General features: G+C 37.5%; 1 protein-coding gene across 1 annotated transcript; it reads right to left on the bottom strand.

The window, feature by feature from the left end:
• Window positions 1–2803: 2803 nt before the first annotated feature.
• On the bottom strand, window positions 2804–17330 carry LOC109040799 (BTB/POZ domain-containing protein 7). The gene is made up of 9 exons (XM_072300711.1): window positions 16960–17330; window positions 14458–14643; window positions 12864–13649; window positions 11275–11410; window positions 10290–10453; window positions 8698–8924; window positions 6410–6729; window positions 4598–4748; window positions 2804–3095 (listed from the first exon to the last, which is right to left on the bottom strand). The coding sequence occupies exons 2-9, from the start codon at window positions 14622–14624 to the stop codon at window positions 2890–2892; spliced, it is 2157 nt and encodes a 718-aa protein (XP_072156812.1). The 5' UTR covers window positions 14625–14643; window positions 16960–17330; the 3' UTR covers window positions 2804–2889.
• Window positions 17331–17440: the final 110 nt, after the last annotated feature.

Below are 17440 nucleotides of genomic sequence, written 5' to 3'. Positions count from 1 at the left end.
CAATGATATTTTATCAGCATAGTAAACTCAACCACGACTTCAATCATAAATAATTCCATTTAGCGAAATCAAGCTGAAAAGGCACAAGTAAGGGTTCATGAAAGTTGAAGTCATAGCTCAACATTATAGGGTAGGTTCAAGTAACTTTTAACGTGTTTTAGACTTTTTTTCTTACCGTAAGACCCTGAAAAACCACTTAAATTCAAGGAAAATAAAGCCTTAAATGTTCATACCCATTTTTAAATGTCAGAACTCACTAGACCACATTATATTCATGATAAATTTGAAGAATATCGCTGTGAAAAGTTGAGTTTTCCGTAGAATTAGCACTTTCCGTATGGTCTTTAAGGTAATGAAAAAAAGTGCTAAATTGAAGGAGAACTCAACTTTTGACAGCGATATTCTTTAAATTCAACATGAATATAATGTGGTCAAGTGAGTTCCGACAGTTAAAAGATGGTTTAAAAATTGAAAACTTTCAGTTCGATGAATTGAAGTTGTCCCTTAGGGTCCATTAGCGCTAAGGAAAAAAAATTCTAAAACTTGTTTGAACCAACCCTATAATATTCTCTCCCCAGGATTCACTTTCAGACAGTAATAATTAATCAACATAAACATCACCATTACTGATAAATCATCAAAGATGCTATTGGGCGAAATTCAGCCAAAAAGCACCAGTTTGGAGTCTTGACATTTTGTGGCCACCATTGGTTGCTTACTTACGCTATTAAACTGTGACTCGATGATAAAGAATGCCATAGGGCGACATTCAGCCGAAAGGCACCTGTGTGGGTTCTTTACATTATGGTCACAGTTGATTGCTAAAAGCTACCAAACCATGGCTAAATTGATCAGAAATTCCATTTGGCGACACATGTTAACACTCTTGAACATCTGAGGTATGAGTTCTGGAAATTTTGGCTATACTTGGTTGCTAAACGCTACTTAACAGTAAATGTTCAACAGTGACTTGATGATAAAGAATGCCATAGGGCGACATTCCGCCGAAAGGCACCTGTGTGGGTTTCTTTACATTATGGTCACAGTTGATTGCTAAAAGCTACCAAACCATGCTAAATGATCAGAAATTCCATTTGGCGACACATGTTAACACTCTTTGAACATCTGAGGTATGAGTTCTGGAAATTTTGGCTATACTTGGTTGCTAAACGCTACTTAACAGTAAATGTTCAACAGTGACTTGATGATAAAGAATGCCATAGGGCGACATTCCGCCGAAAGGCACCTGTGTGGGTTCTTTACATTATAGTCACAGTTGATTGCTAAACGCTACCAAACCATGGCTAAATGATCAGAAATTCCATTTGGCGACACATGTTAACACTCTTTGAACATCTGAGGTATGAGTTCTGGAAATTTTGGCTATACTTGGTTGCTAAACGCTACTTAACAGTAAATGTTCAACAGTGACTTGATGATAAAGAATGCCATAGGGCGACATTCCGCCGAAAGGCACCTGTGTGGGTTCTTTACATTATGGTCACAGTTGATTGCTAAACGCTACCAAACCATAGCTAAATGATCAGAAATTCCATTTGGCGACACATTTTAACACTCTTTGAACATCTGAGGTATGAGTTCTGAAAATTTTGGCTATACTTGGTTGCTGAACGCCATTGAACAGCGAATGTTCAACGGTGACTTGATGATAAAGAATGCCATAGGGCGACATTCCGCCGAAAGGCACCTGTGTGGGTTCTTTACATTATGGTCACAGTTGATTGCTAAACGCTACCAAACCATGGCTAAATGATCAGAAATTCTATTTGGCAATAATGGAGATGTTGCATGTGTGAGGAATTTGCGATTTGACTGTTGAATCTTGTGTAAAAAGTCACGAGAAACACGATGGTGCCACTGGTTTTCTCTCTGAAATCATCTCCCAAGCTCAAAAAAAAGCACTCAAGTTGAGGCCAAAATGGAGGGAATATCCCACCCTACCCTGAGAGTCAAAGCCTAGATCAAGACCTATTCTCCATGCAAATATAGGGAGCTAATACTTTGACAGGGCTACCAATTTATCTGGGGACTCCAAAACTGAATACACGGCAACCCTGCTAATGTATTTGCTCCCTATCTTTGCATGGAGAGTTTGTCTTCATGTAGACGTGGACTCTCAGGGTAGGGTGGGATATCCCCTCCATTTTGGCCTCAACTTGAGAGGTTTTTTTGGGCATGGAAGATGATTTCAGAGAAAACCAGTGGCACCATTGTGTTCCTCGCGAACTTTTATACAAGAATCAACAGTCCAAATTGCAAATTCCTCGCACATGTAACATCTCCATTGGGCCAAAATGCACCGATATCAATACCTCATATGTTACTGGTTCCTCGAAAATTCTCCTCTTGGACTTAGCCTAAAAGTGTGGACACTTTTTAGCCTCCGGCGAAACCTAGAGTCTATACGGCATCGCCGCACGACTAAAAATCATTTATTGCTTGCATAGTACCTAATCAGTTTTGAAAATTATTGTCTTGCAAAACAAGAGATAAAGCTTATGCCATTATGTGAAAAATATAATATGAAATCAATAATTAAAGATGGCACATACGACATCTCTGTCTGCAAAACATGTCTGTTTAACCTTGACTGTCCTGTGTAGAGACTTGCGGTAGAAGAGAGAAATTCATACTGATAAGGGAAATGGAAAACCTTTTTTCCTGCGGTGATGGGCAAATTTTATATGTTCTACTTAATTAGACAAGTAGTTAAAATATACGTATATGTTTGTATAAAATAAGATTCTTCTAAAAATGTGTCGGAGGATAATAAAGTTTCATCACAAATACTTGCTATCCTTCAATTAGATTATAAACTGACAAGAGCCTGGTGTAAAATATTCAAAACTTGAAACAAATGTGAAAATATTAAGGAATGAAAATTGGTAAAGTTACCTCAAGCAAATCAGCAACAATATCCGGGAGATTAAATTCACGCACAACACGAAGACGGATTTGCAAGTTAATTTCATGCCTGGAGGATAAAGGCAGTGTTATTGCACGCTGGCAGCTAGGGGAAGATCGCAACTTATGTTCACGTTTCACCATTGCATGCATCGTTGCTTCATCAGGTACTGAAAATACAATCACTGAGGTAAAGGAGAGCAATGAACAAGAGCTGCAAGTTTTGTGAAATATAGGTTTCTGCCTTATATCAGAATCCCTAAAGCTTACATAGCAATACAGGCACCCGGATGAAATTCAAATCTGTTCTCCTTGAAAGAGTATTGCAATTTCAGAGGGGCAAAAAAATAAAAACAAGTTCAACATTTGAGTCATTTCACACAAAATCATCCAAGGACTGGACTGTTGCTCAACTGACCCTCATTTTTATTTTAATTCTTTTGTTTATTTTTCTATATAATAGGAGCATAAAGACAGTTTGTTATAAAAATAATGAAACAAATTTGCGTTGGTCCAGCAACAGTCCCTGGATGATTTCAAGTGGAATGAATGACCCTCCTGATAATTTTGACATTAAAAGGATTTGAAAAAATTAAAGACAATGGGAAAAAAAACGAGGATTTTGATTTAAGAAGCCCTCAGAGTATTGAAGCAGGAAAAGCTGATAGGGCAAAAATATCATGAGTAATAAAACGAAAACACTCTGAGGCCCTTGTTTCTATCATCAGTATGATTCATTAATACTAAGTTCGATTTTTAAAGTTTTTCACTGCCCTGTTTCATTTGACCACCTACCTTTGCAAATCCCTGACTAATGATCCAAATTGAAAGGACTTTGTGGAAATAATTGAAGGGGGTGTCATATAAAATTAAAAGTGGAAAGTGGATAGGAGAAAGAATGGTGTTGGACCTGGACTGCTAATCTTCCACATTAAGAGCGAACAGAGGCTAGGAAAAAGGGTTGACTCTGATCCTGAGATCAGCACTGCTTTCCTCGGCTTCGTGATATTATCGCAGAATACAACATCTAAAGTTGCAGCCCTTGAAAGGATAGATGTTGTAAGTGATGGCAAAGAGTTGGGAAAAATCCATCTATTCCATGGGTAGAGATTGAGAAATTTTGCCGCTGCGATTTGCCGCGAAATTTTCAAAATGTGCTAAGGAATCTAAAAACCAGACAGAAGCTCCGATTATAACCCCCGATCCCGAAAATTTAAAGCGAAATCACGCGAAATCGGCCATTTTCCGGATTTGACGCAAAATCGCTCGGATTCTGCAAAATTAACCGCAACATCGGCAAAATCCGTATATTTTAATGAAATTTATATTAGACGTTTGCCGCGCTTTTTTTCAAAATAAAAAAATTACTGAGTTGTTTTTGAGCATCGGCCATCATTGGGTACAGCGTCAGTGCCTCTGTAAATAGGACTAGAGAGAGAGACTGAGCGATGGCTTGATGGCTTTAATCAAATTAATAGCTTTTTTTAAAGCTGCCAAACGCAAAACACGCTACAAAGATATCATCGAAATCAGCAAAAATAACATCGAAATTGGTGCAAAATGAAAGCAAAATTTTCCAATCTCTATCCATGACACATTTAGAATTTAAATTGCTGTGGCAAAAAAAAAAAAAAAAAAAAAAAATGTCATCCTGTAACTGGATATTACTTACCAGGAATGGAGGCAATAGAGGGATTGTGAAAATCTGAGCGAGGCTTATCTTCAACCATGTATAGTGTGTCTGGTATATCAGCTATGTGCCTTGATCGCTGACGCATAATGATAGGTTCCATCTCTTGAATTACATGATCTTCGACCAGAGCCTGCAAATTATTGGAGAGTAAATTATATTTTTGAAACCGAAAAGCAAAACACCTATTGAACAAAAATCACCAGGGTCACATCAAAATGAACGGGTCGAGATAGGGTTCAACATACCGAGAATTGGGATGAAAGTTACGAGCTAAAGCTGCCGTACCAGCTCACTCTGTCCCCCCTTGAGAAAAATTGACCGAAGCAATTTCCTTTAAACTTGGTAGACGCTTAGCAATTGTCGTGAGGAATTGATCAAAATTATTCCGATCCCAATACGCTGCCAAGGACGCCGAAAAGAAGAGCGAAAAGTTGTTTCTCCATAAAGTGATGCATTGGAGATACGAGGTTGTTGACGCGCACCGCGCCAAACAGGATGAATCCTATTATCGCGTAATGTCACAGCATTATGGAGGGGATTTCAGGTTTTAGGGGTATTTTTCGACGGATTTAGGAGAAAATTGGTGGCAGAGGGTACTTTTCGACGGGAATTTTTAGTCAGATTTTGAAACTTTCAAAATTCAAGATGGCGGCCGTGGCCTGAAATGCTATCTCGGCTCCTGTTCGATGGATTTTGGTGAAATTTGATATAAATGGGTATTTTTCGACGGGAAACTCGAATTTTTTGTCGGATTTTCAAAATTTCAAAATCCAATACGGCGGCTATGGCCTAAAATGCTAAGTCGGCTCCTGTTAGATCGATTTTCGAGGGACTCAGTAACCAGAGGTATTTTTTGACAAGAAACTCGAATTTTTGGTCAGATTTTCATCATTTCAAAATCCAAGATGGCGGTCGCGCTCTACAATGCGGTCTCGGCTTATGGACCATCGATTACTGTGAAACTTGGTGAAAAAGAAGATGAAGACGAAGATATTGTCTTCTCATTATCGTTAATAAAAACTGTGGGGCAGGGGCGGCTCGCGAAGCGAGTCGCAAGTTCATCGCAAAGCGAAGAACCAGGGGTTCAGGGGCACTCTCCGGCTATATGTGTCAGCTCGCAAAGCGAGCTAATCACGACTAGTTTAAAATAAAGACAATATCTAAGAGAGCCTAACGATGTGCTACTACAAGGATCTCTTAGAATCATTTAATTCTCTTTAAGGCAACTGAATGTATCTTGCTGCTTATCTCTCGTACAATTCATTAAATGTGAATATACTGGCTAGTTTTTCAAGCTTGAACTTTACAATTAATATTTTTCTTTATAATTATCTGGGAATGGCATCGTTTAAATCAGTTTGGAAGATGTCATTTCAGCCAATGATTTCAGCAAGCCACCTTAGGAATCCTAGAGCACAACGCTAATATTTCCCTTCAAGCATCTTTGCCACATTCCTGACTTATGACCCACCTCCTGAAGGCATCGCAGCAATGATGCTAGCAGTTGTAGGTGCATTCATTTCTGCATACGACTTGCACACAGCTGAGAACCGTTTTTAATGAATAATACAAAGGGAGAGGAAAAAAGAAATCTTTGTACTTACAGCTACTTTGACAGGACTGAGGGAAATCATTAAATTTTAGCATAAGTCAAATCGAAGTTTCAGGTTGCTTTTCTGATTTGAAACTAAGACTGATAGAATTCCAAAAAAAGACACAAGCAGGTCAGGAAGACCTAGTTTGGCAATAAAAAATTGCACAAAAATGCAGAAGATCTATCTTATACCTTACCTTCAACTCTTCATAATACGGCATGAAAAGGCGAGGTCGGACAAATAGCCCATTAGCATTAGTTGTTGTTCGCACCCAAGCATTGACTCTGGGCAAACTTTCACTTTCATCATTTCCGATCATGTGGCTAGGGGGTGTACTAACAAGACCACGTCTGATGGCTTGATTGAGTATTTCACTATTAGTAGGTATCACATGATCCATTCTAACATGCGGTAAAAGCTCTGAGAGAATTTCCCGCAACTCGACATCATTGAGATCCCGCTTCTTTATTCCTTTCCGACTTACAGAATGAGCTGTTTGACTAACTAAATTTGGTTCTGAAAAACAAAATTGAAATAGGAGTCAAAAGTCTATTTAATTATGGTAAAAATATTTAATTTATTTGATAGCAATCAGACCTAACCCTTTCTTCAGATTAAAGAACTATGACTTGGCAAAAGATAGGACACCACTAAGCAAGAATGAAAGAATAAAATTGAGGGAAAAAACCAGGAAGTTTCTCTATGAAATGTATAAAGGGGAACATAGACCTGAACTAGACTTAAGTATTATAGTTTACATAAATATTAGATATAAACTGAGTAGAACGTAAAGCTAACAGTAATGTATTGACAAGTTACATTTTTATCTTCAATTCTTAATGCCAAAGAAAAAATAAGAGCCCTTGTTGAATAGAAAAGGATCTTGGGATCCTCAATTTCCTGCCCTAACTTTGCTCAGCCAACAGTTTGAGGAATAAACACATTTTTGTGTTTTAATGCTATTGAATATTGAATATATTGTTACAGATCAAGCTGATAATTTTTAACCCATTGACTTAAACCGACGGCTCCCAGCCATCCGCGCTGCTCTGGGCCAGATCTGAAGAGATGGCTCAAAGTCGTTCGTCGATTGTTTGCGTTATTTTGGCAATTCTCCGGTGGATTGCATTCTCATCAATGTTTATATGAGTAGTGTGGCCACCCTATGACTTATTGTGTACGGTAATTTCTTGTTTTGTTACGATATTTTCATATTACTGTGCGTTTGCACATGAAATAACCTCAAAATTTTCTGATTTTGCGACTTTGACAGCTATGAACCACAATAAAAAAATCATTGTGTTCAAAGTTTTCACCATTTTTCTCAAACCTTGTATTGTGAATGCTTATTGTGTCAATTTTCACCCTTAGAGAAAGAATTTCTGGATTATTTTGAAGTGTTCAAAGTTACTGATTTTCGCCAAATTAAAACGTAATTCCTGGTCCGGCAGGGTCAAATTAAATCATAAGTCAATGGTTTAAGAGAGAATTTCATGGAGCACGATAGAACAATATTGATGGATCCAAATAAAAGCTCTTAGGTCTGGTTATTTCCTTACTTGCAATAATCTTAATGTTCAAAAAGATGGTCAAAAATAATGAGCAGGAGAAGAAAATGGTTACACAGATCAAGATTTTCTGCATTTTTCTTGTGGAGTACATTGGAGTCGCCATGTACTGGAGTGCAGATGAAGTCAATTTTTGAGGCTTTTATGTCCAGTGCTCCTGAGGCTAGTGTGCGGCAACTGGCAATACTGTAGGCACGGGTGCCAAGCTCTTGGCCTCCTTCAGCGTTTTTAGCTATACAATTTATGAAAAAAAAGCGGGAGTTCCATACATTTTTTAATTTGTCATGCCTCTTGTCAACATAATTTGCCAGAATTTGCCAGAATAATAATCAATTTAAATTAATAAATCTTGGAAAAACTGCAGTGTGTGATACTTCCATAAGCTGCCATGTTAGAAAATGCTGCGTGGTTCACACTTGATTCACATTTTTGGCGAACAAGAGGCTGGAAACGAACCGATCAAAGATTGCCTTCAGTAACGTTCCAGTGCATAGCGACTCTGATGTACTCGACGCTTTTTCCAGGAAAGCTGGATAAATTATACATTGATAGAAATGCTAATTCCTCCAAAATCAATTTATGAACATATCTTGCTGAAACAATGAATTGGATAGAAGGGGAATAAATGGTTTCTGATATATTGTGTTATCTCATGTCAATGGGACTGCTGACATAATATTTTTATATTCATTGTTGAAAACATGTGAACAATGAGAAAGCCTGCAGTTTTCCGTTTTCATTTAATCAAGTTTTGGCTGAAAAAAATACTGCACAAATGTATCCCTGGTTGTATGTAAGTAGTGGTAAAGTACAAAGCGAATTAGTAAGTAGTCTACTCTTAGTGCTTCTTGATATATTCTCATTTGAGGCCCTCATGCTTTTCATTTCCCCTTCTGGAACATGGAAAACAAAATACCTCTATCCTCCATCCGCCGTACCAGCTGTTGCTCACCCCATTTGAGTACAGCTTCTAGAACTTCAAGCTCACTTGCTTGAAGAAAATCAGACTGCAAAACATCAATAAGATGAGATTTTTCTAATTGATGCAAGACAGGACTATTTGAGATTTGAGAGAATTCTTCCCGTAAAAAGTGCTTAGCTTGCCTATAGACCCATGCCGAGCCATGAGGTTGAGAACTCCACCTGGAACAAGTAGAATGTATTATTCATGAGGTGTTACTTGAATCTGTTTTAGACCAGCCGCGTATAAACATTTACTCATTTATTAAGTTACTTAATTAGCAACCACTAATATGTGTGAATGTGGTTTTATAGGAGACTTAGACCATATCCTTCTCCAATAGGAAAATCTGAAATATAGAGACATCCTTTTTTCTGAACTTATTAATAAATTTTAAATCTTCCCACCCTATAAAAAAGCGGTAATAGATTGCTATTTGTGCTAGTTATTTTCTTCACTTATGCTCTTCCTATGGATACACCAAAAATTAAAAAAAAAAAAAAAGTCAGGAGCCCACGGACAGCCTGCGCAGGTGTTCTCAAAGGTTTGGGGAGAGAGAAATAATATAAAAAAACATTTAACTTTGATCAAACGCGAGGCTTGTCATAATGGATACTTTTAATTGTTTTTGAGGTTTGGTGTTGTTACTTTTTTGTATGAAGCAAAGCCATAATACACAACATATGTACAATACATGGTTTCTAATCTCTACTTTAAGGTTTAAGCAACTGAGGGACTTTCCTCTCCCATGATCTTCGAGAACTTTCGACAAGGAATCAGGACACCCTGACTATTTTGTTCTTTCTGAGGAATTTAGGGACATCTTCAGTTGTTTCCCAAAACCAATAAAAAAAATTAAGTGCCTTCTATGAAGAAAAAATTTAGTGGTTTTGGTGGATTTTCAAAAAGGAAATATACTATTGCGTCCTCCCCTAATTTCAGACCTGGACAAAAGACCATGTAATGAGCATCGATCATGGGTCGTAGATTACGAATATGCATGCCGTTTGAATTCATGTTTATATACATATTCATATTATATAATTTATGTACAATATCTGTTTATTTATGTACGTATTTTTTAAGTATTTTTCCCTCAGCTATCATCTGATAGTTTAATCAATCAGAAGAACTCAAAAATTCTAGACCATTCATATATTTGGTGTAAAATTCAGGACTTCCTGGATCGGAGGATATCCTGTGAATGAGATTTAAGAGTCAATTACGAAAAAAGCTGTTTGGTAACCAGAAACAATACCAATAAAAAGATTCAAAATATTTAGGTTCAATTTCTGCGGACTTTTCTTACCACAACTTTTTAAGCGATTCTATTTCTCACCATGACATCTTAAAGAAGAGACACTATTCATGGGGGATTTAAGCAAGTAATTCAGTGGGTGGGAGAACTGCTATGGAGATGATCCATTGGCATGGCACCGACAGAGTAAATACACTTCGTGGATTAGCAGAAGCTTCTGATGCAGATTTTCTCATTTTTATGAAGGTATAATAGTTGGGCTGCAGCAAACTAATAAAGTATGACTTACCTTAATACTCCTGGTAAAGAATGAATAGTAAGCCATTCAAGAATCAGATCTTCACAGCCTTGTGCCACAATGTCCAAATCAAGAAATCTACCTATCTGATACAACTCCATGGCCTCTTCTAATGGACTTGGCCTAGTACGGCCCGTATGCGTCAAAGCTTCAACCTGTAAAAATAATCATTCAACTTAGGAACAATTTGTATACCTTGAGATCTGTTTATTTTTATGCTGCTGGCATTGGATTTCACACTGAAGACAAAATACAGAACAGGGCCAGTAAGTACAGAGAATCATAGACACGGGTTACTTCACACAGATCCGCCTTGGTAATATCATGCCTGCAAATTACACGGAGTATTCTTACCACAGAGGGATAAAACTCATTTAAAGCACGATTTTCCCACTTTGAGTTTCATGGCATGTTAGTTACTGGCCGCCATGTCTGTTTGTCCTACATCAGTTGTGTTTCAATTTGAAGGATTTCCTAGATTGCAGTCGTGGATTTTTGACGCATTTCGCCTCTAGTTTCAACTGAACTTTTGTTTCATTCTCTATGACTTGAATTAATTTTGGGTCTGGGATTCTGGGGGATATGAATTCATGATGTGGCTTTTGTAGAAATATGGAAAACCAAATTTTTCCCTCAAAATTTTAATGATAATTTCTTTTTAAAAAAAGATAATTCTGAGTAAAAATTTGCAACATCATGCCACGGAGAAATAATTCGATTTTAAACAAACCAAAAAATATATTCTTATGACTAAGTAACACTATGCCATAGAGGGTTAAATTTTGTGCTTAGGTGTGACAATTAAATAGACAGTAATGAAAGCATTTTCCTAAAAAAAGGACACAAAGACGAGCTGTACTTCCCGAGCAGATAAAAAGATGCCACGATAATTTAAAGCAATGGAAGAGCACTTTTCGTCATTCAAGAATTAGAAAGTCAAAATGAGTAAGACTAGAAAACACTTGAAAATATTTACCTCGTGTAAACTTCTTGCACTGGTATCACAGTTAGAACCACAACGAATCAAAGAAAGATCTACGGTGTCCAAGTAAATTGCATGTAGTAACACACGGGCATAACGCTTTGGAATCACGCTCTTATCCAGAACAATTCTATAAGGACAAAATATTTGGCACTTTAAAATTATGAAGCTATCTAGTTTTGAAGAAGAAACCATTGTGATTTCATCAAGACTTTTTATACTTTAGACGTCAAGCCTGGATCTCTTCTCACAAGCTTTAAGAGAGAGAAAGGATGCGAACTTCTCCAATTGGACAAGTAAATGAATGCACAGGCTGTGAAAATAGTAAAAATAGATTCCTTAAACCTTTCAATGCTGAAGTGTTGCAAATTGAGTAAGAGCATTGTGCATACAAATCATTGATTAAGTTACACATCTTACTAAATAATTTTTCGATGTAGCTTATTGCTCTGGAGTCAAGGAATAATTTAAGAGCAACATTCCTGAGTGCTGCAAGGGACCCTCACTCAAAGTGTTTTAATGCAAATTTTCTTCTACCTAATTCATCTTTAAGTACAAGCAGTGTAAGTATCAGGTTTTTCTTCAATCGAAATTTTGATGAAAGTTTTAATCATACTAATAATTTTATAAAGTCAACACAGAGGCCTCCAGTTTGTACAAGAAACAGGTGCACAAACCTGAACGAAGTTTCTTAAAACCTGATGCAATTCTTGTAAATATGAAGCTGCCTATTCTACTTTCTTGGTCTTGTTTGTCGCACAATGCAAAGTTTCAAAAGCGTTGTTTTTCATAGCCTTACTCTTTGAGTCAAATTTTATCAAAACTGCAAAACTATGCCAAAATTTTGTTGACAAGTTAGGTGGAGCCAAAAGTTGAGGCACGCATGTTGACTTTGTTACCGATTTGATCGCTGATTAATAGTTTGCACCATTGAGGAAATATGGATGGCTTGAGCTTGCTGTAAAAAATCTCCTCTTTCATACAGCTTAAGTTTTCAAATTTAATTTTGCCGACTTAAAGTCTAATCTACAGGTTAGGTTTTGCGACTTGTAGTCAACCATAGCCAACAAAGGGCCCTATTATTTTCTTTAATTTCAGTTGATTTGTGAGGTTATCAATTTCCACATTCGACATCCGTAAATTTTTTACAATTAAATCATGCTGGAATAGAGAAAAAAAAGGTCTATCTATTTGTGGCTGAGCAAATTTTTGGTTCCCAAACATTCTTAACCATGCTCTCCTGATTAATTTGCAAAAATTTGTTCTCTTCCGATTAAAACGATTTTTGAAAGATCCGCACTCTCTCAAAAATTGATCAAACTTGCATCAAAGGTTTGTCATCTCTTAAAAATGTTCCAAACCTATCTGATGAGTGAATCTTTTCCACTAAAATAATAAAAGGAGCGATCGACTGGCATTGAGATGGGAAACTAAATTTCATATTTGTAATATGAATCCCTTGTAAGTCGGAGAGAATTTTTGTGATGATGGATTTACTTTGTGAGTCCTTAAGTTTATAAATTTTGGATTTAAAATTTAAAATATTTCATTGTAAAGAAAAGATTAGATACATTTGATCTTACCGAGTGGGTATGTGTAGCGCTCTTTCAGTTCGTTCTTCGCCAGATCTTGTCCTTCGTTGAATTAAGTTCCTAAAAAATGGTGACCGAGCACTTAGAATAGCTTTGTGACACGGAAATTCTAGTTTAGGTCGGAACCCATATTCAGAGCTTCCAGAGTCAGGCCTATGAAAATCTGAATTATCAGATGTAAAAACTAGAGCTGCATCAGCGTAGTCACCAGTTTCCAAAAGATACCTCAGATCATTTTCTAGGGAATTAGGAGTTCCAAGTTCATCCCTTAGTCTTTGTAGGAATACTAAATCTCGGTCTCCATCTGTGGGTATAAGGTCCCCAGTATACAGGTACCTTAAGAGAGAGGAGAACATTTCAACATCTATTCCGGGTGTGCGTAGATCTAAACGTATGCGTGCTTCATATCCAGGACATTCCACAAGAAGATCTCGAAAATAGGGGCATCTAGCAGACAAAATGGCTCGATGAACAGGGAAACAAACTCCCTGGTAAATCAAATCAATATCTGTACAATATTTATAATCATAAAGCATGGATAAGTCCTGTTTAAATGTTGCAGCAGGGGGTCGAGCCAGTTCTGCTTGCATTGAGAGATCTTTAAGAGCTGCCAAAGCCTCATACTCTTCAATTAGAGCAATAACTTCGAGCCGGGTCCAATCTGAAATTAAATCGCGGATGACTCGGCTGTGATCACAAGCTTTTGAGGATCTTCGGCGACGAATGAACTTTTTTCGTAACGTTGCAAATCCTGCCATTTTTAGCTTTTTCCTCTCCCTGGAAAAAATAAAATATTTAATTTAATATTAATTAATTTAATATTTAATCAGTCAATCTTGCGATGATAAGAGCATTGAAGAAGCAGTCGCGCATTATCTTCTAGGCTTCCCTATTTTTTGCACCATTTGATGGCTTTCCTTATTTTTCTTACCGGCTTTCAACAAAACTTTCTCCAAAATTATAAGTGATGATCTTTTCCTTTTTTCCCAATAATTTTTTACCCTTAAAATTTTCCCTCTCTCCACATTTCTAGGGCCTTTTCACATTTATACGTCTTCATCCGGGCTTTAGATAGGGTGATTTCTGTACCTCTAGCAAAAAATAGGGTTGGGTAAAAAAATAAAATTCTTAACTCCCTGAACCCTAAAAAAAACTTGGAGACTTTCCAAATCTACTTGAGACTTTGTTTTCTAAAAGAGAGCTTTCTTTCTCCTCGTACATTTGAAGCATCATAAAGTATTTATTAATTACTGATCATAATCAGCACGTCCTTACTCCCTGTTTGCCAAGTCTTTGAGTGCTGAAATATTGATTGATGTTTAGTCCGCGCACATGTTTGGCCATTCAGCAAAGTTCAAACGCTCTGAAATATTGGTTGATTTTTAATTAGGGTGCTCTTTTTACCCTTTGGAGCAATCCTTTAATAGTGATGAGGGAAAGCTGAATTTAGGATCCTGAGCTGAGTGAGTTAGAAAAGAGACTTTTGCTGGCACTCACAAGGGGATGATGGATGTTTGACTCGAATTTTAAAAAATTGAGGCCAGATAATAGAGGTATAGAAAGTACGTGATCCTTAGGACCTTACCGAACGGGGCCTGCCAAGCGTTCTGAGGTATTGGAGCAAGTAATACCCGGTCCATAATTAGATGGAATATCGCAGGACGAGGAGGAGACTGTGACTCCCATTCTCTGAGTCATATGCTCATCACTTCGTTCCACAGCACAAGGAATCAGAGCTCGATAAAAATTCATTGCACCGTCACCACCATGGCTGGAAAGAAAAAAAAAGTTAACTCACAGAATAATTTAAGAGGAAAATACCATCTTCACAAGTTTTCTGTCACACTTTATTCTTTTGAAGAATTACCAATTATTAATATTGCAAAACATTCACAGAATTTTTTTTTTTGTCTTTCAAAAAATTATTTTACAGAATTTGTACGAAAATTTTCTCCTGCGAAGTTAAAGTAGGAGTTGAAACTTGAAAACACTGCAATTAAGGTCATACTTTTTCAGTTCCAACTTCACCGATGACATGGAATATAGTTGGAAGATTCAGCTCACGAAGACCCGAGGACCCTCAAATTCGGCCCCTAGTAAAATGATCAAAGTGGAAGAAGTGATGGGAGGATGAGGGCCTCATCCAGAAAATATTGAAATAATGATATCCTCTTGCCAGAGCTGGATTTCTGGGGGAGCCCATGGTGCCATGGCACCAGGTGGCAAATTTTTGGAGGCGGCAAATTTCGATTTTTTGCTTCTTTTTTTTTAATAGAAAAAGAGGAGTTTATGTTTTATGTTATTACAGCCTTTTACGTGTCACAAATCCTCATTCCTCAAAGAATCATTTTCCCCTCCTTAAACATTTGTTTGCAACACTTTCCTGCACAAATGCGCATTTTCCTCACTATTGCAGAATCAGATTGAAAATCGGAAACTTATATTTCGAGCGCATCGGCACCGCGTGAATCTGATTTCTCTCTTGGCAAAATTTGTTAGGCACCAGGCGGTAAAAACCTAAATCCGGCTCTGCCTCTTGGAATAAATTTGACCCATTTCATGTGAAGCTGTACTTCGTGGTTGTTTCATTGCATACTGTTAAAAATTCAATTCACACAGCAAACGTTTTTTTTTTAAAGTTTTAATACAGAACAGGGGGGGCTCTTTAGAAATGCAGGATACGTTTTTCTAGATATCTCATTATTTTTTTTTTTGGACACTTCAAATAGCCCTCAAGGGCTAATCCAATTTAATTCCAGCCTACCTTCCCTACTTACCCTAACGTATTTGGCAGTGCGGAAGTTTCGAGTGGTGGCTAAGATGAAACCATAAGTTGTTTACAAGTTTCTTGGCATGGTAAATGTAGTTTGTAGACAGCTTGCGTTGTCTATTTTGTAGTAAATTGTAAGTTCTCTAGTTGACTGGTCTAGCAGAAGGTGGTGACGAGGTAGCCACCTTCAAATTCGGTCTTGGCTTAGAGATGTACATCAACAACAAGGCTACAGCCATAGTGCAGACACTGCTTCACACTTACCTGACCTACCTCTGTCACAACTCCTTTAAAATCTGTGTTCACCTGCTTAAAAATGTACTTTTTTCCAGGCGTTGTCACCTGTGCTTTCCCACTTGTGCAAAGATGTGTTCCATCAGCAGTCGACCACAGCCCAGAGGATTATTGTCAAGAACTACATCATTAGAACTGATGATCAACCATTATCTCACATTTCTTGACTGTTTTGGTATGTCGCTCTTTTACTTTTCCTTCCTAAATTTTTCGATTGGGATCTTCTCAACATCGGCAGAGCAGCTTATGTCGAGCGCCCAGGGCCGCAGTCTAGGCTGCCTCTTCATAAATCCTGCTAAGAAAAGGCCAGGACCATAGTCCAGACCCAGAAACACCCTGACTTGATTTTCTTGACAGCAAACAAAAGTTTCAATATTTTCTAGGCTAGATATGGTGTGTGACCTCAGATTCAAAGATACTTTTTTGTATCCAAAACCTCCAGGACTTTGAAGCTCATATGTTTCAATTTAGAATTAATTGGCTTAGTAGGATGAACTTGGAATTGAACAAATTTCATTGAGAGAAGAGAACCACCATAAAACTTTTGAGTTACCTGTAAGTGTAGTTTTGGAGCTCACACATCATATGTTAACACACGGATCAGTTGCTGATGCCGCATCGGCAATGGTGAATATAGCATGATCCTTTCAGCAGTGGAGATGAAAACTCTAATTTGTTATTAGTAAGTTTTCCACAAGAGAAAATCATGGGGTCTTCTTGCTATGAAAGGGATGTTGCAGGAACATGAATTTGAATACTGATTACGGTGTGTCAGTGCATAAACAGAAAGGAGCCACTTGAAATATTGAAAGTGATTCGAGTCAATGGTACCTTCACAGACGTCGGATTACAGGGTATGGGAAGAGATCATTATTTCTGATCCCTTAAGTTAAAAATTGAATCATCAAAGGGAGAAAGTTATCAATTTCTTGAGCAGAGAGTGACAGAGTTTTTCACTGCTACATGCATGAACCCTCCCTTGACACAGTTAAGTTTGGATGGTTACACAGTAAATTAACCTACCTGATGATGAAACACTCTCAACACATGGAAAAAGAGAGCAGAAATTGACGCACAAGCACCCAAATAGGATCAAGTGATGGTCGGTCATCTTGTGTTAAAGTGCCATTCCATTATCAGAGAATAGTCTAATTCCAGTTCTTCCTGAGGATAGTTTTACGTACGACACTCGAGTTCAGTTACATGATTTCGACTGAAATGACATCGCAACGTGAAGAGGGCACGAGGAAAAATCAAATAGTCACTGCAGTTTAAATACTTTGGCACTTGGAGACACAAGAATGGAAAATATTGATATAGATAAATTATTATTTACGACACCCGTAACTTCCACCATAGCAGCAAACAGTGAGCTGAAATAGCAAACAACAGTGGCGCTCTCTGCGTAGGAAGGAATTAGGACACCCGCGAAACTAGGGTGAATTCGAAAAGTAGAGCAAATACTTGCTTGCGTTGTGGGAAGTGTAAAATTAATTGGGTCAAA

The sequence above is a fragment of the Bemisia tabaci genome, chromosome 5, assembly GCF_918797505.1.
Source record: "Bemisia tabaci chromosome 5, PGI_BMITA_v3".
NCBI lineage: Eukaryota > Metazoa > Arthropoda > Insecta > Hemiptera > Aleyrodidae > Bemisia > Bemisia tabaci.
This window is presented reverse-complemented; position numbering and strand designations above follow the sequence as displayed.